Source organism: Hypanus sabinus, chromosome 10, assembly GCF_030144855.1.
Source record: "Hypanus sabinus isolate sHypSab1 chromosome 10, sHypSab1.hap1, whole genome shotgun sequence".
NCBI classification, from domain to species: Eukaryota; Metazoa; Chordata; class Chondrichthyes; order Myliobatiformes; family Dasyatidae; genus Hypanus; species Hypanus sabinus.
Window position 1 is genome coordinate 39701901 of NC_082715.1, and position 26181 is coordinate 39728081.

A 26181-nucleotide genomic window follows, 5' to 3' on the forward strand; every position below is an offset into this window, starting at 1 on the left:
GCCATAGGCCTGATTTTCACTTCTGTGTAGGCTCTACGACGTAGCGAGCATGCGTTGGTGTGCGCCAAAACACTAGTTGGCGGTGGGGTTTCCTTGCCACTGTGTTGAGTTTCTTCGTGAGAGATGTGGATGAGGAAATGTATTTCAAACATTTTCGCATGTCGGCAGATAGATTTGATGATTTGGTTCATCTATTTCGCATCGGTGTACAGATATGGGGAGAAGAAGCAACTGTGTAGGAGGAAATGCGATGCTACCAAGCTGACCAATCACAGTTGTTGCGGTCTGCATCGCCGCAACGCATGAGTTACTTTTTTGGGAGGTTCAAGTCACCCTATGGCGTAGGGTACGTGATACCTATGGCATAGATGTAGAAGTATAAATCAGGCTTTACTTGAAAACCTCAGAGTGAAACCCCTGGAGGAGAGGCAATAGTGATAAAAAATTTATTGAAGCCACAGCTACAACAGGCAGTAGCTATAGCGAGACAATTTCGCTAGAGACCAGTGTCCAAGATCTCTACTGTGAAACTGGGAATAAGTTCTGTTAAATCATGCCAAGGGATTTGGGTACTTTTTTTGGGTAAGTATTGTGAATGGATTTTCTATGGATGATCAAATACATCATCCAACGAACCAAGAAACAAGATAGCAAGCCACCCAAGATCAAAGAACCAGCATGGGATCAAAATGTTTCATGATGTAGAGGATTTAATATGGTTAGATGTACAAGGTTATTTTCATTCGAAGAATCTGAATTTGATTTTCTGCAAGAACTGATTATTTTTGCTAAGGCTTCTTCTTATGCTGTAGACCAATGATATAGATGATAGAATAGATGGCCTGTTGCCGGGTTTGCAGATGATACGGGGATCGGTGGAGGGGCAGGTAGTGTTCAGGAAACAGGTAGGCTGCAAAATGACTTAAACAGATTAGGAGAATAGGCAAGAAAGTGGCAAATGAAATACAACATTGGAAAATGCATGGTCATCTACTTTAGTAGTAGAAATAAATGTGCAGACAATTTACTAAACGGGGAGAAAATCCAAAAATTTGAGATTCAGAGGGACTTGGGAGTCCTTGTGCAGGACACCCTAAAAGTTAACTTGCAGGTAGAGTTGAAGAGAAAGGCAAATGCAATGTTAGCATTCACTGCCAGAGGTCAAGAATACAAGACAAGAAAAAATCTGTAGATACTGGAAATCCAAGCAACACAAACAAAACGCTGGAGAAACTCAGTAGGTCAGGTAGCATCAATGGAAAAAAAAGTACAGTCTGTATTATCGGCTAGCTTTCAGCCCGAAATGCCAACTGGACTTTTTTCCATAGACACTGCCTGGCTTGCTGAGTTCCAGCATTTTGTGTGCTTTTGTCCAGAATACAAGAGCAAGGATGTAATGCTGAGGCTTTATAAGACACTGGTGAGGCCTCACCTTGAGTGTTGTGAACAGTTTTGGGCTCCTCATCTATGAAAAGATGAGCTGGCATTGGAGAGGATTCAGAGGAGGTTCACGAGAATGATTCCAGGAATGAAAGGGTTATCATATGAGGAACATTTGATAGCTCTGGGACTGTACTTGCTGGAATTTAGAAGGATGCGGGGGGGTGGTGGTGTGGGGGGGATCTCATTCTAAACTTTTGAATGTTAAAAGGCCTAGACAGAGTAAATGTGGGGAAAATGTTTTCCATGGTGGGGGAGTCTAGGACAAGAGGGCACAGACTCAGGAAAGAGGGGCATCCATTTAAAACAGAGATGTGGAGAAATTTCTTTAGCCAGAGGGTGGTAAATTTGTGGAATTTATTACCACAGGTACCTATGAAGGCCAGGGCATTGGGCATTTTTAAGGCAGAGCTTGATTGGTTCTTGATTGAACAAGGGATCAAAGATCATGGGGAGAAGGCCAGGAAGTGGGCTGAGGAGGAGAAAAACAGATCAGTCATGATTGAACGGTGGAGCAGACTCCGTGGGCCAGATGGCCTAACTCTGCTCCTGTGTCTTATGGAGTTTGCTAAGTTACTCAATGCGATCTACTTTATTTGAAAGTTATGATGTTGGAGAATTTGTTATGAAAGGAGTTAAGCTGTATGTACATATTTTTCGTGTTGAATTTGAATTTGTAGGCATACTAACAAACTAAAACTGAAGTTCTCCATAATACTTGAGAATAGGAATTCAGTTAGTTTCCTAACTAACTGGGGGTAAATTTTTTAAAAAATGTTAGTCTGTAAACCTTTACATAGGGAATAAGACTAGATCAAATTAAATAAAGAAATTGGAGTAATAAATGTTATTCTAATGAATCTCACTGATTCTAACTAAACAAAAATTTGGTTTTCATTTGATGTTTGAGATTTGGAACCTAAACAGCATGTTGGAATTTTGAATTGTTCTTATTCATATTTTGTATATATTACCATTTTTATAAACAAAACTTACTTCCAGAACTGAGTGTTTTCTATTCTGAGCCTCCTCCTGGAGTTTCTGATGGCCTTCTAGCACCCAGTGTAGTACTGCGTAATCTGATTTTCTCAGAATGAATGCCATAACCAGTCACATGAAATAAGACGAGCGTGACACAGGTGTTACACCTGTGATCCTCATGAGTCCATGTCACCTGTCCTTTTGCCTCTTCCTATCGAGGTGTATTGCATTTGGTGTTTACAATGTGATCTCCTCTCCAATGGACAAACTAAATACAGGTCTGAGGTCACTTTGCAATGCACCTCAGTTCCCATCCCCACTCCCACTCTTGCTCCTTCTGTCTGTTACCTTCTGCACAGTTAAAATGACCAACCTTGAGGAATCATATCTTAAATTATTCTGGACGCATTGCATATGGAGCCTACCCTGATTCAACAGCTTTGCTGGTGAATCTGCCCAGATTCTCAACTGAGTTTAACTGCTGTTTCTCCAACTTTAGGTAGCTCACTCTTTCTTTCTGTCTACTTCAGAACTTACTATTTGTCTCCATCGTTTTGGCTCAGTTTTTCTTTAACTGTATAATATAGTAAGTCCAACTGGGCACAACCTTCAGTCTTATCGTAAGCAGGACACCGCACAAAGTTTAATCTGACCTTACTGCTATATTCACTCAACACACACAAAATGCTGGTGGAACACAGCAGGCCAGGCAGCATCTGTAGGGAGAAGCGCTGTCGACGTGTCGGGCCGAGACGTCGACAGTGCTTCTCACTATAGATGAGTCCTGACGAAGGGTCTCGACCCGAAACGTCAACAGCGCTTCTCCCTATAGATGCTGCCTGACCCGCTGCGTTCCTCCAGCATTTTGTGTGTGTTGCTTGAATTTCCAGCATCTGCAGATTTCCTCGTGTTTGCTGTATTCACTCATTTGGTCTCACCATATCAGAGATACTACCTTTGTTCGACCCATCCCTCCCCACTTCTCTGCTACTGAAAATTGTTTCCCCTCTTTCCCATTTTTGGTCAAGTTACATCTTCCACAGATGCTGCCTGCCCTGCTAATTTTTTTCCAGCATCTTCTGTGTATCTTTCAGATTTCCAACAAGCATATTAGAGCTGTGTTCTGTAACTGGCCTAATAATCCACAGACCAGAGCTGAAACCCAGAGCAGCACTGAAAGTTCAATTCACCTAATAATCTGCACTGAACAAAAAAAAGAACTTATTATTGGTAATGTGAATGGCAGAATTATTGAATTGTCGTAAAACCAGATTGAAAAGGTCAGGACGGTGGAACGAGAGGAGAGGTAAACTCAACGTCACCTTGCTCACTTTGAAAGGGAGAACACAACTACAGCTGTGAAGATCCCCGCTGTACCTAATGACCCTGTGATCTCTGTCTCGGAGGCTGATGTTCGTCTGTCTTTAAAAAGAGTGAACCCTCGCAAGGCGGAAAGTCCCGATGGAGTACCTGGTAAGGCTCTGAAAACTTGTGCCTACTAACTGGCGGAATATTCAAGGACACTTTCAACCTCTCACTGCTATGGGCAGAAGTTCCCACTTGTTTCAAAAAGGCAACAATTATACCAGTGCTTAACAAGAATAATGTGAGCTGCCTTAATGACTATCGCTCGGTAGCACTCACATCGACAGTGATGAAATGCTTTGAGAGGTTGGTCATGACTAGACTGAACAGCCTCAGCAAGGACCTGGACCATTTGCAATTTGCCTATCGCCACAATAGGTCAACGGCAGACACAATCTCAATGGCTCTCCACATGGCTTTAGACCACCTGGACAACACAAACACCTATGTCAGGATACTGTTCATCGACTATAGCTCAGCATTTAATACCATCATTCCCACAATCCTGATTAAGAAGTTGCAGAACCTGGGCCTCTGTATGTATCTCTGCAATTGGATTCTCGATTTCCTAACCAGAAGACCACAATCTGGGTGGATTGGTGATAACATCTCCTCCTCGCTGACGATCAACACTGGTGCACCTCAGGGGTGTGTGCTTAGCCCACTGCTCTACTCTCGCTATACCCATGACTGTGTGGCTATGTATATCCCCTTCTCAAACACCACCTCATTCACATTAAGAAACTGTGCCAATCTGGTTAGTGCTATCATTTGGGCTGCCATTGCCTGTTGAGGACACACTGAATGTTGGCCCTCCACTTTTCAATACATGAAGCTCTAAATGTTGTGTTTAGCCTCTATATGTTGCATTTACTCTCAGTTTGCCTTTGGGAGACACTTAAACAATCTATTGTATTCAGCCTCTGGAATTATAAACAAAGCTGACCTGCTATCCAGCTCCATTTTCACTTTTACACCAGACACAACTGTTGTGATCCATATTATATTGTGATCTGCTTCAGTAACTCTATGCAGTTCTAGGCATGACAGCTCCCCTTTGTCAGACTCTATGTTGTCTGATTCTGTTTTACATTCAGTAAATTCATGCATTTGCTTGGTTTTGTGTTTGAGACTTTTCACTCAGTTGCACCTTGCACACTCTCTCTATGTGACCTTGTCTGTGACACTTCCTGCAGACTTTTACGTTGAACCAACAATCATTTGCATCACGGATGATTTACCACGTTGCTAACATTTTTGGCTTTTTGCACCATTCAGGGACATTTTGTGTGTTTCACATCCTAACCTCCTTTTCTGTAGTTCAGCTATGTCCTTTGCTGAAGTTTCTAACGATATTGCAATGGTCAATGCACGTACCTGGATTAGGTCTCTTTCTGTCAGTAGCCTTGTTTGAGTGTTTTGATTATGTACGCCACATAAAAGCCCGTCCCTTAATGTTTCAGAAAGTCCGTCTCTGAAGTCACAGTACTGGGAAAGTTTACACAATTCTGCAATGTATTCAGGAAGGCTTTCAGCTTTTGACTGGTTCCTTTCGTAAAATCTAAATCTCTCAGCTATTACCAACAGTTTAGGGCCCATTGATTTTGTAGAATTGTAACAATTTCATCGAACGTCTTTCTTGCTTGCTCTTCAGGGCTCTCCAGGTTGCATAAGAGACTGTGGTTCCTTGCACCCGTAAAAGGGGCTTTCTTCTCCTCCTCCATGTTGTTCGCGTTACAATACAGTTTCACATCGGTGATATACAACTCCCAGCCTTCATCAAGTTCATCAACTTTTCCAAATGAAGCCATCAACACAATATTTTCACTTTAAGTTCAGCATGTCTTTCACTGTTACTGTGCACTGTGCTTAACACATTTATTAGCCTCTCTGATGGCCTTCTCGTGCCGTTTAACTGTCGTCGTTTCGTCCCGTAACTGTCAGTACAGTTGGTGATATTTTCTGACACTCGGGCTCGTACTCATCACCAAGTTGTTGTGTCTGTGCACAACTACATGTCAATTAAATAAAAGCACTCACGCGGGAGGCGGCTTTAACTTGTGCATTTGCATTGCAGCAAGTGAGAGGAAGAGAACAATGTGTTTTTGCAGACAACAGATCAATATGTAATGCTCAATGTGGGGTGGGGGTGGTTATTGCTCTAAAAGCAATAGATCCATACATTACAGATCCCAGACTCATTTGTTTGGTTGACTCAAATGTTGACTCAAAGGATTGAAAGCTCCTCAGTTCAAAGGCAAAAAGGGAGGATCAATAAATCCTAGATTCTGAAAAATGAATAATTTAGTCTCCTGGCCCGCAAGGTATTCACTGGCTGGAGAGAATGAAATGAGTTCAGCTCAGTACATCTTATGAAGGGCAAGTGGTGACATTGATTGCTGCCAGCTAAGCAGTACTTCTCCAAAGCTGGGGTTACTTTTCATTCAGAACTAACTTCATAAAGCACAAGTTCAGAATTGCATCTCAAATGGTTGAGCTGGCCTCCCAGTGAGATTCCTCCTTCCTGTCCACCAGCTGTCCGTTCTGTTCTCTGTGCTCTGTTGTCATTATTTTAGTCACGCAAACTCCAAGGGAAATGTCTACAAAGACATGCATGCTTGGGTGAAACTGATTGGCATGAAGTCTCATCAATGACTTCAAGTGCCTGCCCAACCAACAGGACTGAAATATGCCTTTTGATTTTGTGCTGCACATTCTGTTTTCACTCGGTTTTTTGTCAAAGTTTGCCCAATTTTTTTGCACACAGGGGAAGGGGTGGTGGTGGTTGATGTTTTTTCGTTTGAGCGGATTGGTTCCATAGTTGTCATTCCTTTGTGACTGTCTGTGGGGAATTTTAGGGTTGTATACTGCATACATAATTTGATAATAAATGTACTGTGAATCTTTGAAACCAATCTCTATACCCATGAGTACCACAAAAAATACTCATAACTGTTTAATTCTAACAACAGCCAGTAACAATCAGACATCAACTTACCTAAGTCGCATTAGTAGGAAGGCCTTCCCACTAATAAGTGTTCTGCTGTGCAACATCAAGAGAGGGTCTGAACTGGAGAATATGGGGTGAGCTGTGTTGATATCAAACATGCAATGCGTGCTCTTCGTGTCAGAATCTGCCTTCTCTGCATCCCTTTAGCAAGTGACAGCATCACTGACTCAACCCTCTTAAAGTATGGTGTTCATAGTGACCATGCTTCAAATCTGCATAATGGCACTTCAGTAAACATATTGGAATCAAGGTTCTGAATAGAACCTTGTGTTTAAAGTAATCATTTATTATCGTGTTATTTAAATGTTCCCCATAATAATTTGTCCTGTCTTTGCCTCAAAGAGACCCACCTTTATTTCATTCAGGATTTCATTATGGCCGTCTTCAAGGATTAAATTTATCTGACCATGTTGCTGAAAATCATCCTCTTGATGAGCAATAAATTGTATTTTCTAAATTGCTAACTTCATTTGAGATTACTTGGTTCTGCTCTTTCAGTGGTTTATTCCAATATGTGTCTTCAACTAAATACAGACAGAATTGCAATTTTAATTAAAAATGTACATTTCCTCAAAGTTTATAAAATATAAAACTGCATTCTATATATTCTTTCATAGTATTTTCATCCAAGCATTATTGTTTCAAGTTTACTTCATTTAAGTTAGCCTATAATTCCTTCCAAAATTGGAAGTCTTCATTGGAAAAGCAGTACTTTAAGTGATTAATATTACTATAAGCCACATACAGTGGTGTGAGAAAGTTTGTGAACCCTGTAGGATTTTCACTATTCCTGCATAAATATGACCTAAAATGTGATCAGCTTTTCATATAAGTCCTAAAACTAGATAAAGAGAACCTAATTAAATACATAACACAAAAACGTTATACTTGTTCATTTATTGAGAAAAATGATCCAATATTACATGTATTTGTTGGAAAAATATGTGCACTTTTGATTTCAGTAATTAATGTGGCCTCCTTGCACAGCAATAACTTCAACCAGACCTTTCCAGTAACTGTTTATCAGTCTTGCATATCAGTTTGGAGGGATTTTAAGCCATTTCTCCTTACAAAATTATTTCAACACTGGGATGTTCGTGAACTTTCCTTGCTTGAACTGGTTGCTTCAGGTCCTTCCACAGCATTTCTATAGGATTGAGGTCATGACTTTGACTCGGCCATTCCAAAACACAAATTTTCTTCTTTTTAAACAATTTGGTTGTGAATTTACTCTTGTCTTTCAGATCATTGTCTTGTTCCAGTATCGAACTTTTATTAAGCTCCGGGTGACAGACTACTACCCTGACATTCTCCTATAAATGTTTTGATACTATTTTGAATTCATTGTTCCCTCAACGATTGCAAGCTGTCCAGGCCCTGAGGCAGCAAAGCAGCCCCAAACCATAATGCTCCTTCCACCACACTTCACAGTTGGGATGAGGTTTTGGTGTTGGTGTGCAGTGCCCTCTTTCCTCCAAACATAGCAATGTGCATTTTTGCTAAAAAGTTCAACTTTTGTCTCATCTGTCCACAAAATATTGTCCTAGAAGCATTGTAGAATGTTCAGGTGGACCTTTGAAAACTTGAAACGTGTAACACTGCTTTTTTTTTAGAGAGCAGTGGTTTCCTTCGTGGTGTCCTTCCATGAACACCACTTTTGTTCAGTGTTTTTCTTATAGTGGACACATGAACAGAGACTTCAGCAATTTCTGGAGATTTCTGCAGGTCTTTCTTACCCTTGGGTTCTTTTTCACCTCCTTCAGCATTGCACGTTGTGCTCTTGGTGTGATCTTTGCAGGGCACCCACTCCTAGGGGAAGTAGCAACAATACTGAGTTTCCTCCATTTGTGGAGAGATTCTCTACTCTGGACTGATGAACACTCAGGTCTTTAGCATTTTCTAGCTTCATGTATCTCTACAATTCTTCTAAGGTCCTCTGAAAGTTATTTTGATCAAGGCATGGTGCACATAACAGATCTTTCTTGAGAAGAGCAGGCTCTGTCAGTAAGCTGACTTTGAGTGTCTTTTTAGGGCAGGGCACCTCTCCAACCCACACCTCCAGTGACTCCAAATAGCTTTTGTAGAAGGCTTTACCCCAGAGGTTCACATACTTATTCCAACAAATACATGTCATATTGGATCATTTTTCTCAATAAATAATTGAGCAAGTATAATGTTTTGTGTTATTTATTTAATTGAGTTTTCTTTATCTAGTTTAAGGACTTGTGTGAAGACCTGATCACATTTCAGGTCATATTTATGCCGAAATAGAGAAAATTCTATAGGGTTCACAAACTTTCTAGCACCACTGTACATGTGTATTTTTCAGTTAATATAAAGTAGTTTTCAACTTCGACTTTGCATTGAAAACTACACTTTTGGGGTCAATTCAAAATATTTCAAAGTTCAAAATTAATGCCACCATATATAACCCTGAGATTTATTGCCTTGAGGGCATCCAGAGTAAGTGCAGAAACACAATGGAATCAGAGAAAGACCACAGCCAACAGGACCGGCAAACAACAAATGCGCAAAGAACAACAAACTGTGCAATACCAAAGAGACAAAATACATCATAACAATAAGTAAGTAGGCAGTAAGTATCAAGAACATGTGATAATGAGTCCTAGAGTGTGGGAGCAGTTCAGTGAAGCTGAGTGAAAATATCCCCTCTGGTTGAAGGGTAATAACTTCCTGAACCTGATGGTGTGAGTCCTGAGACTCCTGTACCTTCTTCCTGATGGCGGCAGCAAGATGAGAGCATGGTCTGGATGGTGGGGATCCTTGATAATGGATACTGCTTTCCTGCCACAGCTTTCCATGTAGATGTGCTCAATGATGTTCAGTTTTGCCTGTGATGGGCTGGTCCATATCCACTACCTTCTGTAAGGTTTCCAATTCAAGTCCGAGATGCAACCAGTCAAAAGTGGACTTGCATGCTAGGCCCAGGACAGATCTGCTGAAATGATAATAATGAGGTATTTAAAGTTGCTGACCCTCTCCACCTCTAATTGCCCAATGAGGACTGGCTCATGGACCTCTGGTTTCCTCCTCTTGAAGTCAACGATCATCTTCTTAGTCTTGCTGTCATTGACTGACAGGCTATTGTTGTGGCACCACTCAGCTAGGTTTTCAGTCTCCCTCCTGTATGCTGATTCGTCATCATCTTTAATTCAGCCAACAACAGCGGTGTTGTCAGCAAAGTTACAGTAAATAAGACACTGGAACTGTGCTTAACTCACAGTCATAAGAGTAAAGCGAGTAGAGCAGAGGGCTAAGCACACAGCCTAATGGTGCATCTGTGCTGATGGAGATCGTGGAGATGTTGTTGCCAATCCGAACTGACCGGGGTCTGTACGTGAGGAAATCAAGGATCCAATTGCACATGGAAGTGTTGAGTCCAAGGTCTTGAAATTTATTGATGAGTTTTGAGGGTATGATAGCATTGAATGCCAAGCTGTAGTCAATGAAGAGCATCCTGACATATGCATCTTTGCTGTCCAGATGTTCCAGGGTTGAGTGAAGAGCCTATGCAATGGCCTCTGCAGTGGACCTGTTGTGACAGTACGCAGAATGGAGTGGATCCAAGTCACCTCTCAGGTAGGAGTTCATCATCAATCTCTCACAGTGGATGTAAGTGGTTGATAGTCATTGAGGCAGGTTACCAGATTCTTGTTAGGTACCAGTATAATTGAAGCCTGCTTAAAGCAGATGGATACCGCTGTCTGCCAAAGTGAGAGATTACCAATATGTCAGTAAATTGTAGTTAATTGTCTCCTTAAACAATGAGGATGCATGCAAAGGCAGAGCCAGTTCGAGGGATGAGCTGTGCTGGGATGTTGCAGAATTGGTGCAGATGGTGTGAGCCATTCAGAGAGGAGAAGCTGAGGCAGAGGAGTTTCGAAGCCTGTACAACTGGCTCGGGTGCAAGGTTGGATGGCTCTGGGCCCAAGCCAATTTGGAAACATTGAGAGCGGCTTCAGGCTGGGCAGCGAAATCTGGGCCCGAGCGAGTCATTGGGCGGTATGTTCTAGGCCCAGAGCCTTTCGTTGTAGCAGTGCCTGTGTCCCAGCGCAGTTTAAATGCCTAGATATACTGGAAAAGCAGGATGTCAGGATCAGAAGCAAGAGAAGAATTCACTTGCTCTCCTGTGATGTACACTCTTCTCTCCATGGGGCTCAGGCTATGAAGACTGCCCCCAGCTGCTGTACATTGAGCCCACAAATATGATGGCTGATACTATAGGCTTTGGGCCTACTCCAAGCTGCTCTGGGACTCATCAGCTAATAACTCATTAGGGGTTCTATTCAAAAAGTTCAAGAGAATATCTAAACAAGCCTGATGTATTTTGGAAACAAGTCCTGTGGACTGATGAAGTTAAAATAGAACTTTTTGGCCACAATGAGCAAAGGTATGTTTGGAGAAAAAGGGTGTAGAATTTCATGAAAAGAACACCTCTCCAACTGTTAAGCACAGGGTTGGATCGATCATGCTTTGGGCTTGTGGTGTAGCCAGTGGCACGGGGAACATTTCACTGGTAGAGGGAAGAATGAATTCAATTAAATACCAGCAAACTCTGAAAGCAAACATCACACAATTTGTAAAAAAGCTGAAGGTGAAAAGAGGATGGCTTCTACAACAGGATAATGATCCTAAACACACCTCAAAATCCACAATGGACCACCTCAAGAGGTGCAAGCTGAAGGTTTTGTCATGGCCCTCACAGTCCCCCGACCTAATCATCGAAAATCTGTGGATAGTCCTCAAAAGAGCAGTGCATGCAAGGCAGCCCAAGAATCTCACAGAACTAGAAGCCTTTTGATAGGAAGAATGGGCGAAAATCCCCCAGACAAGAACTGAAAGACTCTTAGCTGGCTACAAAAAGTGTTTACAAGCTGTGATATTTGCCAAAGGGGGTGTTACTAAGTACAGACCACGCAGGGTGCCCAAACTTTTGCTTTGGGCCCTTTTCCTTTCTTGTTATTTTGAAACTGTAAAAGATGGAAATAAATAAGTAATCTTGCTTTAAGATATTAAAGAGATGTATCATCTTTAACTTTATGCCTTCTGGAAATCAGGTCTTCTTTTACTCACTTAGCTATTCACAGTAACAGGTATTTTGACCAGGGTGCCAATACTTTTGCATGCCACTGTATGTTAACTACACAACAATGGGTAAAGATTTTTCACAGTATACATTTCCCTCTCTTAAATCAGCAAGGTGTTGATGGTTGATGATCTATGATTTCTGATGATGAACAGATCTGAAATGTAACTTGAATTGTCTTCAAACATACTGACAGGACTGTTGGGTGTTTTGGAATTCTTGCTTTAGATTTCCGCATTTCCTTTCATTCTATTTTATCAATACTGCTTGATTTGTTCTCTCTCTTGCAGGAAGAAATGTTTTGAAAGCTTTGTGTTCTTAGAATCATAGGGACTTTATTCTGATTTTGCACAAGTATGCACTTGTCAAGATCTACTTTCATAAGATTTAATGAGATGTAATGAGGAGGTATTTACATAGGTTCCTTCTGATTGACATTTTAAATTTAATGAACAACCCTATTTCTCCAGAGGTTCCAGGAGTTTGCCATAATAACGTTCTCAGTAGGCTCAAATTCGCAGCAAATGCTTCTGGTTCTAATTCATTCTGCGTGGATTTTAATTGAAGTTTTTTTTTGTTCCATTTTTATTCACATTTACCAGTCAGTGGAAACTTTTCTGACTTTCAATTCCATTCTGGTTTCAGGCAATCTACAATGATTTTTTGTGTGTGTATTCTCAAATTTTAAGCAACTGCATTGGCTGAACCCTTGGTTTTCCATTACGCATGATCCTTCCTGCCATCTGTGATATACCCAAAAAAGTTTTGTACTTTCCTTTTAGTTGAGAAGATTGGAAAATTGAGCATTTATTGTATGCAGACTAAACCACCATTTTCCTCTGGCCTTGGACTCTTGTAATCTCACATCCAGTCAGTGTTCTTCAGTTGTGACCCAAGGTTCCTTAGCCTGGAGAGTGCTGCCATGTATCCCAAAAATGTCCTTCATTTGCCGATGATGGCACCTGCACTGCTATACCTGTCTTAAGATGTTTATTTAATGCAATCAGTTTCTCAGAAGCACAAGTTGCCAAGTTCTCCCAAGTTCTCACCACAACTAGAAAGTAGAAGATTGAGAGATTTGATAGAGGCATACAAAATTATGAGGGGTATAGCAAGGGTAAATGCAAGCAGGCTTTTTCCACTGAGGTTGGGTGGGATGACAACCAGAGGTCAGGGGTTAAGGGTGAAAGGGGAAAAGTTTAGGGGGAACATGAAGGAAAACTTCTTCACTCAGAGGGTTGTGAGAGTGTGGAATGATCTGCCAGCACAAGTGGTGCATGTGAGCTTGATTTCAACAACTAAGCAAAGTTTGGATAGCCATATGGAATATAGGAATATGGAAGGCTATGGTCCCGGTGCAGGCTGATGGGAGTAGGCAGTTTAAATGGTTTTGGCATGGACTGGATGACCAAAGGGCTGTCTTCCCTGCGATACTTTTCTATGACTCTAACTGATCACAAGCTTGTTAAGGCTTTGTTTAATCTGCTGTTGCCATTATTACTTCACTTCCTAGACCCTTTTTAACATCAGGAGAATCCTTCTCTCTAAATCTGGTCTTTGCAGCAGACGGCAAGTAAGAGCAAAAACTGAACCTGCTATTTCAGGTGATGATTGGGGGTGGGAGAGCTTGAAGTTCCTTCTCCAGAACTACCATGGGATCCTTAACACTCAGCAAAACAGAGTTAAAGATCAGCTTTAGTTGTCACATATACACATATATCAAGCACTCAGAGTAAGTAGAATGAAATGCATCAACGACCAACACAGTCCGAGGATGAGCTGAGGGTGGGCAGCTAATGTCATCATGCTTCTGGCATCAACCTAGCATGTCCACAACTTAATAAACCTGACTTGTATGTCTTTGCAACGTGGGAGGAACACAGAGCACCTCGAGGTAACTCGCACAGTCAGAATCAGATTTACTATCACCGGCACATGTCATGAAATTCGTTTATTTGACAGCAACAGTACAATGAAATACATGATAAATAAATATAGAGGAAAAAACTCAGTTACATTAAGTATGTATATATATATATGTCTATTAAATAGTTAAAATAAGTAGTGCAGAAAAAAAACTGAATACAAAAGTAGTGAGATAGTGTTCATGGGTTCAATGTCCATTTACAAATCAGATGTCAGATAGGAGGAAGCTGTTCCTGAATCACTGAGTGTGTGCCTTCAGGCTTCTGTACCTCCTTCCCAATGGTAGCAATCTGAAGAGGACATGTTGTGGGTGGTGGGGGTTCTTAATAATGGATGCTGCCTTCCTAAAGCACCGCTCCTTGAAGTTTTCTTGGATACTATGAAGGCTAGTACCCATGATGGAGCTGACTCATTTTACAAGTTTCAGCAACTTATTTCAATCTTGTGCAGTGGCCCACTCCCCCCCCTCCATACCAGACAGTGATGCAGCCAGTCAGAATGCTCTCCATGACAAATTTGTAGAAGTTTTCAAGTGTTTTTAATTGACAAACCAAATCTCCTCTAACTCCAAATTAAATATAAGCACTGTCTTGCCTTCTTTATAGCTGCATCAATATGTTGCATCCAGTTTAGATCCTCAGAGATATTGACACCCAGGAACCTGAAATTAGAACATTAGAAAGTTTTTGATAAGAACAGACCATTTGGCTCAAGAAACTTTGCCAAATTCCTATTCACATAGTGTGTTGAAAAAACTATCGAGTTTAGATTTGAAATTCTCTAAGGTACTCCTCTCAACTACACAACTGGTAGTTTGTTCCATATGTACATAACTCACTCTGTAAAGAAAAGCTTCCTGATATTAGTCTGAAATCTTTCTTTAACTGGTCTCCACCTATGGTGCTTGATGATGGATTAATTTTGAAGTAGAAGCTGGCATCCATCTTACTTGTACCCTTAATGATACTGAACACTTCTATCATGTCACCTCTCATTCTATGTCTACTTATGGTAAACAGATTTAATTCTTTCAATCTTGAAATTTCTGACACTCCCCACTGCTGATCCCTCTATGAGGATTGGTTGGTGTTCTTTCATCTTACCCTTCCTGAAGTCCATAAGTCCACAGTTCTTTGGTCTTGCTGATGTTGTTGCTGCGACACCACTCAACTAACTGGTATATCTTGCTCCTTCATGCCCTTTCGTCACCATCTGAAATAATGGTTTTATCATTAGCAACTTTATAAATGGCATTTGAGCAAACTTGAGCCACACTGTCATGGGGGTAGAGATAGAAGGGCAGTGGGAAGTGTTGATTGTCAGAGAGGTGGAGATGTTATTTCCAATGTGCACAGATTGTGGTCTTCTGGTTTGGAAGTTGAGGATCCAGTTGCAGAGGGAAGAATGTACAAGCTCCTTACAGACAGTGGTAGGAATTGAACCCTGATCTCCCGATCAATGTTGCCATAAAGTGTTACTCCAACCAATATGAAACTGTGCAGGTGTTGATTTATGGCTTCAGCGTGATAGTACTTCTCATGCAGTAGCTGTTTATAATACAACACATCAATATTATGCTGTGTGGAGCAGTCAGGATAAATTATGAGTTGATTTCCGCAATGGGAACTGACTCAAAACAGAGAGTACTTCTGATGGAGTTAAGCTAAAACTTGAATATCTTAAAGTATGGGCATTTTCATATAACATTTCTGTTTGATATTGCTTTGTGACTTTGTTGAGGGAGCAAAATCTGCTTTGCCACTTCCCATTTTGGTTTCACTTCATCTTCAGCCTGCTCTAAATGCAGCACCACTGAATGAAGATTCAATTGTGCAGTGATGCATTAACGCCTTCCAAGTGTTCTGCAGACTTGATTTATTCTATGTTCGTCAACAATGTGCACAGGGCTTTTCCCTGAACAGCACCATTCAAAAAGACAAGTTTGCATTATTAACCCTTTCAGTACAATGAACGGTACCAGGCCACCAATGGGTTTATTTATCGTTGATGGCATATCATGGTCTGGATGCGATTTCCCAGTCTAAAATCAATCCTGTGGCTTCTGTAATGCAAGCATTTGAACTCAATATACTGATAAGCAGATAAATTTACTTTGAGAGGGAATCATAAGCTAATTGTTCAGTGTGTCGTTTTATCTTTGGTTTCATTTCGAATGTGGACAAGAGAAGCAAGACCATCAAAAAGGAAGGGATAAAGAACACTAGGGTAAATGCAGATAAAAGTCTGTGAAATTAGTGACAAATATATTGAGGGTCCTGCCCGGGATGTTGAGGGGCTGCAACAGGGAACTCCTTAGCAAGGACAAGTGTTTGAAGAGTCAGTTAGGGAGCACCTTGGGTTCAGTGACCATAATTCTATGAGTTTGTAAAAAAAAAACTAAATGGGTAAATTGGTTTAATAGTGTTGTATGTAGTGAGGTACAGAAAAAAACTTTGTTTCGCATGCCATCCTTACAGATCATTTCATCACATCAGTGCAATAACAGAATGCAGAATAAAGTATTACAGTTATCAAGAAAGTGTGGTGCAGGTAGGTAACAATTGACCATGAGGTCCAGAGTTTATCTTATCATACCAGGGGATTGTTCAATACCCGTGGGATAGAAGTTTGTCCTTGAGGCTGGTGGCATGTGCTTTTGTATCCGTCATCCAAATGGTGGGTGAGTTTCTTGGTTCTGCTGACTGCAATACTGAGCTAGTGAGAAGGGTGGACAATGTCTCTGGAAGGGTGGCTGAGCTGTATCCACGACTCTCTGCAGTTTCTTACAGTCATGGCAGAGCAGTTGCCATATCAAGCCACGATGCACCTGGGAAGGATGCTTTCTATGGTACATCTGTAAGAAAAAAATTGGTAAGAGTCCAGGGGGACGAGTGAAATTCCTTTAGCCTCCTGAGGAATTTTAGGCACTGGCGCACTTTTTTGGACATGGTGTCCAGTAGTTATAAAAAATAGATATGATGGGTCCACGAGTAAAGTGAAAGGCTGACAAGTTTAGGAAACTCTGACTGATGAGAGAAATTGTGGTTCTGATCAGGAAAAATAACAGAGATATACTCTGGGTTCAGGCAGTTGACAATAGCACAGAGTATTTAAGAGGGGAACTCGACCAGGCAAAAAGAGGGTATAACATGCAATTGGTAGGCTGGGCTATGGAAAATCCCAAGAGATTCTATAGGTATATTCAGAGTAAAAAGTGGCCTGGGAGAGAAAAGGTCCTCTTAAAGATCAGCATAGGCACATGTGTAGAGCCAGAAGATGGGTGAGATTTTAAATGAATATTTCTCTTCAGTTTTCATAATAGGGAAAATGATGGGTGCTAAAGAAATGTAAAAAATGAGTGATGATGTCTTTCATCACATACATATTCCCAGGGAGGAGGACTGGCAGCCTTAAAGCACATTAAAGTGGATAAATTTCTGAGCCTTGACCAAATGCACCTTCAGGCCCATGGGAAGCCATGGAAGAAAACCTAGAGGCCCTTGCCGAGACGTTTGCTTCAGTTTTAGCTGCAAGTTATGTTCCAGAAGACTGGAGGAATGCTAAGGTTATGTCATTATTTAAGAAAGACAGCAAAGATACATCAGGATCTATAGGTCAGTAAGTCTATCGGTGGTGGCAAGTTACTGGAGGGAATTCTGAGGGGCAGGATCTATCAACATTTGGATTGGCAAGGTCTACATAGGGAGAGTCAGCATGGCTTTGTGCATGGTAAATTGTGTCTGACAAATTTCTCGAGATTTTGGTAGAGGTAACCAAGAGGCGAGATAAGGGTAAAGCAGTGGTTGTTGGTATGGACTTTTGCAAGGCCTTTGCCAAGCTCTTGCATGACAGGCTTGTCTGAAAGGTGAGATTGCATGTAATCCAGGGACAAGTACCCAAATGGATTCACATTTGGCATGATGATAAGAAATTATAAGTGATGGTCAGAGAATTTTTCTTGGACTGGAGGCCTGTGAACAGTGGCGTGCAAAAGGGGTCATTGCCAGGACTTCAGATGTTCAATACTTATATTAAAAATTTGGATGTGAATGTACAAAGCACAGTTGGTAAGTTTGTGAATGATACTAAAATAAGTGGTACCACAGATAGTGAAGAAGGTTTCCAAAAACCACCGAGGGACTTCGATCAGCTCGGAAGGTAGATTTCCAAATAGCTTTCAATTAAGCTGAGTACAATGTGTTGCATTTTGGAAGTCATACAAGGGCATCACTTGTACAAGAATGGTCAGCCCCTGGGAAGTAGTGTGCAACAGTGGGACCGAGGAAGGACATGAAAGTGGCATCACAGAAAGACAAGAGAATGCAGAAGGCATTTTAGCTTGCTGGCCTTTATCAGTCAAGTTACTGAGTACAGGGTTTAAGACTCTATGTTACAGTGGTACAAGATATTAGTGAGACCATACTTGAAATATTATGTCCTATTTTGATATAGTTAAATTGGAAAGAGTGCAGAGAAGATTTACAGAGGTGCTGTCAGTACTCAAGGGCCTGAGCTACAGGGAGAGATTTGACAGGGCAGGGTTTTATTGCCTGGAACAGACGATGTTGAAGGGTGTCCTTAGAGAGGTGTTTAAAATCATGAAGGGAATAGATACTATGAACTTTGAGATTGGGTGAGTACGCATTGTATTTTTCTCAGTGAAGGGGAACAAAAGTCAGAGGACATAGGTTGAAGTTGAGAGGTGTAAAATTTAAATGAGATCGGAGGGGCAACACGTACATGCAGAGGGTAGTGTAAGTATGGAGTGAGCTGCCAGAGAAAGTGGTTGAAGTTGGTAAAATAACAGCATTTAAAGCAAAAACACAGGAGAAAATCTGCAGATGCTGGAAATCCAAGCAACACACACACAAGATGCTGGAGGAACTCAGCAGGTCAGGCAGCATCTATGGAAAAGAGTACAGTCAACGTTTCGGGCTGAGATCAGGACTGAAGAAAAAAAGGCAAGAAATCAGAGTTAGAAGATGGTGGGAGGGGAGGAAGAAACACAAGGTGATGGGTGAAACTGGGGTGGGGGTGGGGGAGGGTTGAAGTAAAGAGCTGGGAAGTTGATTGGTGAAAGAGATACAGGGCTGGAGAAGGGGGAATCTGATAGGAGAGGACAGAAGGTCATGGAAGAAAGAAAAGGGGGAGGAGCACCAGAAGGAGGTGATGGGCAGGCAAGGAGATAAGGTGAAAGAGGGAAAAGGGGGTGGGAATGGTAAAGGGGGGAGGGACATTACTGGAAGTTTGAGAAATTAATGTTCATGCTATCAAGTTGGAAGCTACCCAGATGGAATATAAGGTGTTGCTCCTTGACCCTGAATGTGTCCTCATTGTGACATTGACATGTTGAAATGGGAATGGGAATTGGAATTAAAATGGGTGGCCACCAGGAGATCTTGCTCTTTCTGGCGGACTTAGGACATTAGGATAAGTACATAGGGAGGACGCGTTTAGAATGATATGGGGCTAGCACAGGTAAATTGGACTCGCTTGGTGGGCACTATGGTCAGTATGGATGAAGATCCTGTTTTCACGTTGGTTCACTCTTTGACACTATGACATATAAGAGGACACTTCTGGCTGCAGAGAGAGAAAGCAGAAGAATTTCAGTTGGCTGTAAAGCACTGCTAGGATAATATAGGTATTTGCACCAAACTGCAATTTCCACTCAAGCTATTTTATACTAACAAGGATATCTGTTGAAAACACTCAAGGCACATTTTTAACTGATAACTTCTGTCAAGACCTAAGCCTCAAGAGCTTCTATCAGTCAAGCCTTAATTATGAAGCTTCGTCTTTCACCACGATTATTTCAGGCCTTGGAATAAACCAGAGTGAAGTGATTACTCCCAATTATCTATGTTGTATACTCAATCTGACAAATTTCAAAAATAACTTTAGACAAGAATTGGAAATTACTGTAGTCTGAGAAAACTTGTACAGATTATTCATATTTTTTCAAGAATATTATACCGTTATTTATTACTTACACAACACAAAAGGATAAGATTTGGGAGAATGAGTCCAAGATGGCCTCCAACAAGACAATCCCATCATCCATCACTCCCATTCCTGTGATTTTTAAAAATATTTCCCTATTGCTCAGGAACCTATTCTATCAGAAATGCCCACAGCTCACCTTTGATCCTTTTGCCACTGTACCAATTAATATCTCAGTTCAGAAGGGGGGAGGAAATTGGAGAACCTGGCAGAAGTCCATAGAGTGTGTAAACTCCACACAGACAGTCTTCCTAGATCAGAATCAAACGTGTCTCCCTGGAACTGTGAGAGTGCAGTGCTAAGTGTTGCTCTTTAAAACTGTCACTGTTCTGGTGATGAAATGATAATTTTGTTAAAAGTGCAAAGTCCTTGTGAGTATTAATTTCACTTCTCATCCATTTAAGCAGTGCAAAAAAATATACATAAACAAATAAATTTTGTGTGTAGCATTGCATGGAACAATGTATTCCTAATTCATAAATAGCAAGTATTGTGAGTCTAATCGGAACAAAGCCAGTTTGATACAAAGAGTGGAAGGATTGCTGCCAACTGTTTTAGTAAATTGTCTTGTTAATAGTGAGAATAAGATAGAAAACAATAGATACCTCAATGAGAAAGTGTCCTAACATAATTTTTTTTCTGTTGGAAGAAAACAGGTCAAACATTTAATGGCTTTACATTGCTGTTCAAAATACATTTGGACTCCCATTAAGTGCTTCCTTATATGCAGAAATCCTGGTCGTTCAGCATCCAGCTCACTGGCGATGTTTGCCCAGCTCACATTGAACTAAATAGAGCCTAATTCCAGTGGTCCCTTCCAATCCAACTTCTTCTGCTTGCTTTTGAATTATTGGGACTGCTGCTCCCTCTCACTTCCGAGTCACTGGGAAAGCTCCTGTTCCCATCTCCTGATTCAGTGGGGTGCTCATTTCCAAGCTCTCTTTAAGCCACACAGAACACCTCCCCCCACACCCCACTCCAGCTCTCCTGTAAACTTACTAAGTTTTACTAGAAAACGTACAATACTGTGGAACATGTAATGGAATGGACTGCAGGAGGAGGTAGGTAAACTATCATATCTTGCAGACAAGAGGCAAGTGTGCTCAAACAGGATGATGTACAGTGGATTCTGGTTAATTGGGACACAATCAGACCAGCACATTTTGACCCAATTAAGTGGCTGTCCCTATTGAAGTTTCATGGAAATAGATAATTTATTATTCAGTATAAAGGTATAAAAAAGACAAACTACTGTTGAACTGAGCAACAAATTATGTATTTAAATAAAATGCAGAACAAATTAGAACACTACCAATACTACTACTGCACTCTACTGTACTAAAAATGTGCATTAGTTCCTAATAGTTATCAATGGAAGAATTAATTCAGTGTATGCTGTCACATTCTTTTCATTGACTGTAAATGAATAAAATCAGCTGAGACACCTAGTATAGATAAACGACGACCTCCATGCAATGATTCTGACAATTGCATCCTTCATTTTAAGACCATAGGATACAGAAACAGAATCAAGCCTTTTGGCCCAATGCGTCTTCTCCGCCATTTCATCATGGCTGATCCAATTTTCCTCTCAGCCCCAATCTCTTTCTTGCTCCCTGTATTCCTTCATGTCCTGACCAATCAAGAATCTATTGACCTCTACATTAAATATACATACAGACTTGGCCTCCACAGGCACCTGTGACAAAGAATTCTATATATTTACCACTCTCTGGCTAAAGAAATTCCTTCACATCTCCAGTATAAAAGGACACCCCTCTACTCTGAGGCTGTATCCTCTGGTCTTAGACTCTCTCACCACAGGGGACATCCTCTCCACAGCCACTCTATCAGGGCCTTTCATCATTCAATTGGTTTCAATGAGGTCATCTCTCATTCTTCTGAATTCTGGTGAATACAGGCCCAGAGCCATCAAACGCTCTTCATATGATAAGCCAATCTATCCTGAAATCATTTCTATGAACCTCCTTTGAACCCTCTCCAGTTTCAGCACACCCTTTCTAAGATAAGGGGCCCAAAACTGCTCACAATACTCCAAGTGAGGCTTCATCAGTGCTTTATAAAGTCTCAATGTTACATTCTTGCTTTGATATTCTACTCCTGTTGAAATGAATGCTAACATTTCAACAGGACTAGAATGAATGGCATAATTCTAAACAGTCTTCTGGAATTGAAGGGTAAGAGTGCATGTGTGCATAAATTGTTGAAAGCAGCAGGATTTTTGGATTGGGTTTGGTTTATTATGGTCACGTTTATGAAAATAGAGTGAGAAGCTTGCTTTGCACACTGTTCAGACAGATCAAAATCATTGCACAGTGCATTGAGATAGAACAAGGTAAAACAATAACAATGCAGAGTGAAGTGTAACAGCTATGGAACAAATGTAGTGCAGGTAAATTATTACTGATGGTGACAATCTGTCTTTTTGGGGTAGCTTTATAGCATCAGCATTCTAGTGTCTGAGATAAAACCAAACAAACCAGTGAGAACTTTAATGGAACCTAACAGCATGATGAAGATTAAATACGGAACACTGCAGATACAGTGAAAAAGAAATCCAATAAATTATACAACTGGGTTTAATTGGAAGTTTTCACAGGTTAAACTATTTCAGGTATAAATGTGGAAAGTACATTATCCCTAAATTTAAGAATTAAAGCTTTGCATGCAAAACTGACATTGTGTGCTACCAAACCAAAGGAGATGAATTTATCAAGAAAGTATTATGCAAATGCATTGCACTGGAAAGGTTGAGTTATCAGGAGAGATTGGATAAATTAGCTCTTTTTTCCCTGGAGTGAGGGAGGCTGAGAGGTGACATGTTAGAGACAAATAAAATTATGAGAGACAGTAGATGTTTCCCATGGCCATCACCATTACGTGCCGTGTCATATGACATAGGCCATCATGGTCTTTCCGTGACAATAATTGTTCTTGGCAATTTTCTCTACAGAAGTAGTTTGCCATACCCTTTTCTGGGAAATGTCTTTACAAGATGGGTAACCCCAGCCACAATCAATACTCTTCAGAGATGGTCTGCCTGGCGTCAGTGGTTGCATAACCAGGCCATGTGCTATGCACCAGCTGCTCATACGACCATCCACCACCTGCTCCCATGGCTTCACATGACCCTAATCGGTGGGGAATGGCTAAGTAGGTGCTGCAGCTTGCCCAAGGGTGACCCGCAGGCTAGCGGAGGGAGGGAGTGCCTTACTACTCCTTGGTAGAGACATTTATTCACCCTGCCACCTATGGCAGTGGTGTCTGGAACAGGAGGGCAGAGGTTTAAGATGAGAGGAGCACTGAATGGTAATTTCTTTTCACACAGTGTGGTTAGTAACTGAAGTGAGTTGCCAGAGGGGGTATTGGAGGCTGAGGCATGAACAACATTTTTGGAGTTATCTGAACAGGTACTTGAGCATGCAAGGCAAAGAAATATATGAAATTAATACAGGCAAGTAGGATTATTACAGATATGTATAGTTGTCAGCATACACTTGATGGGCCAAAAGGCCTGTTTCTACACTGTATTAACTCTAAGACAACATGAAATGCAATGGCCCATGCACCAATGTTACTTGAGGAAGATTTAGTGTACCTGGCTCATAGTGGAAATAATGTTGAACACAGGGTTGCTTATTTGGGAAATGGTTATGTCACATTGTAAAATAGGGCGGTTTCTCAAGTTGAATCTGAGGTAGTTTAGTGAGGAATAAGTGATCATCCTATATTATTGATCTTGTTGCTCTAATCTATAAATTGATCCTCAAGGCCTCCTGCTGGGACTCCGGTCTATTCTGGGGTTGGCCAGCAGGGGCAGACATAGTTCCCTGGAGTTTTCAGAACTGATCAGACTCTCTTGTTATTGATCATTGACTGCTCATGATCCTAATTCATGCCTGTGTATTTAAACCCTGCTTCCTGTCCTTTACCTTGCTTGGTCACTGAGAGCCTCTGGTATTTGTGAGTCCTTTCTGTGTTTTTTTATGTCTGCTTACTGCCTGCCATTTATGGATCTTATTTGTGCCTCAAGATCTTGGATTATTGAACTTGTGTGTGGATTACTGCATTTTTGGGTTGGACTAGTTGCCTGTGCCTGTTTTTTTTTCCCCATCTTGGCTAAAAGAAAGTAAAACTTGCTTTTGAATCTACAAATCAACTCCTGCCTGCCCCGTGGTTCTGCAATTGGGGTCACTCTCTATCCTCACTGATGCAGTGGCAGAGTGCTGAACTTTCTAGCTGGCAACCTGAGTTCGATTCCTGATTGGGCCATTTCCTTACAGCCACCAATCCCAAACATTCTCCACACTGATCAAGTGAGGACAAAAAAATATATACAATGAATGCCTACATATATCAATGATAATATATATAAAATATAGAAAATTATCAGATACAAAACAGGCAATATCCTTAACAACCAATTCAAGCTATGGCATAAAAAAGCCAGTTCAACACTGCCCTGATCCCTGGATTGAGCTGCCAAAGCTCAGCAATCACAAACACCTTTAGTCAAAGCTTCCTTCCATTGGCTAGGCCGAAGCCACCTGGAAACACCAGAAAGGATAACTGGGAAAGTACAAAATATATTCAAGGAAGTCACTGTGTGATACTGTTAGGTAACACAATTTATATTAATTATTATCTAAGCATTCATGATCATCTTAACACTGTTCTTTCAGGGCGAGATGTGTACCTGGAGTGTGAAGAAGTCATGGATCGGACAGATTGGAAGTACTGTACTCATGTGCAGAGCGAAAAGCCTGGAGGAGCAGGCCCTAAATACTTAATCTTCAGAGGAATCATGGAAGATTTGAGTTGATTGAATAAATAAAAGATTACAGAAAATAATTAACTGATCCAAAATGGTTTGAGCACCAGCTGACTCCCTTGCCCTTCTTTCCTGCTCTATCATATCACTGGTATCATCTTCAATATACAACAGGAGGTCCTCTTGCTCTTCCTCTTTCACTCTTTTTACTGCATGTAGTTGTATAAAAAGTGGATATAAAAGCAATGAGTCAAATCTATTAAATCTAGAGAAATTGTTTTAAAGCCAGTTAGGTTATAAGATGTTCACTTGAATTTATTTCCATATAATTGCCTTGAAAGCAGATTGGAATTTATGGCAAATTCAGCAAGTGGTGTTTTGAGCTTAAAATTAATAAGGTATTGGTTTATTATTGTCACATGTAGCAAGAAACGGTGAAGAGCGTATTTTGCATACTGCCCACACAATCAAATCATTACCACATTGTGTTGAGGTAGAACAAAGGAAAACAATAACAATGTGGAATAAAGTGTAAAAGCCACAGAGGAAGTGAAGTGCAGGTAAATTATAATGTTGTAGCGATGTACTACATACAGAGCTAGAGACAACACGCAGTTGGTAAATTGTTTCGAGATTAGTTTATTCAAACTTCGTGGTGCTGGCATTTAATCCCTAGCGCCCGCCCTCTCCGGGCAGAAATGGCATCAGAGGTGCATCACCAAAGTCTCCCCCTGCATGCTGGCGATTTGTGAGCCGGTTCGCCTGCGCAGAAAGTGGGTTGCCACATAACCACCCCCCCCCCGAACCAGCGATACACCCCCCAATGTCCACAGTCTGGATCAGCCTCTGTTTGGGAGGTCTGCCTCTGTGCCATGGTGCCTGAACCTCGACCGGCTGCGCCAAGTCCACATGGGTTGGTTTGAGTCGGTCCACCGTGAAAACCTCCTCTTTCCCCCCAGTGTCCAGAACGTACGTGGACCCGATGTTGTTGATCACCTTGAACAGCCCCTCATACGGCCGCTGTAGTGGTGCCCGGTGTCCGCCCCTTCATACAAACACGAACTTACAGTTCCTCAGGTCTTTGGGTACATGGGTTGGGGTCCGTCCGTGCTGTGAAGTTGGCACGGGGGCCAGGTTGCCGAGTCTTTCGCGTAGTCTGTCCAGGACTGCTGCGGGTTCTTCCTCTTGCCCCCTTAGGGCTTGTATGAACTCTTCCGGGACGACCAGGGGTGCGCCGTACAGCAACTCAGCCGACGAAGCGTGCAGATCCTCTTTGGGAGCTGTGCGAATTCCAAGCAGGACCGAAGGAAGCTCGTCTGCCCCGTTAGGTCCTCACAGGCGGGCCATGAAAGCTGACTTCAAGTGACGGTGGAAGCGTTCCACTAGTCTGTTCGACTATGGGTGGTAGGCAGTTGTGTGGTGCAGCTGTGTTCCTAACAGGTTGGCCACAGCCGACCACAGGCTGGTGAACTGGGCGCCTCTGTCAGAGGTAATGTGGGCCAGTATCCCAAAGCATGCTACCCAGGTTGCGATCAGTGCTTGGGCGCAGGAATCGGC

General features: G+C 41.6%; 1 protein-coding gene across 1 annotated transcript in view; it reads left to right on the top strand.

The window, feature by feature from the left end:
- The window catches only part of LOC132400424 (uncharacterized), a 36740-nt gene extending 12065 nt beyond the window's left edge, over nt 1–24675 (top strand). The window contains exon 4 of the mRNA XM_059981362.1: nt 24536–24675. Coding sequence (XP_059837345.1) covers nt 24536–24675 — 140 coding nt within the window. The remainder of the gene's footprint in view (nt 1–24535) is intronic.
- The last annotated feature ends 1506 nt before the right edge of the window (nt 24676–26181 follow it).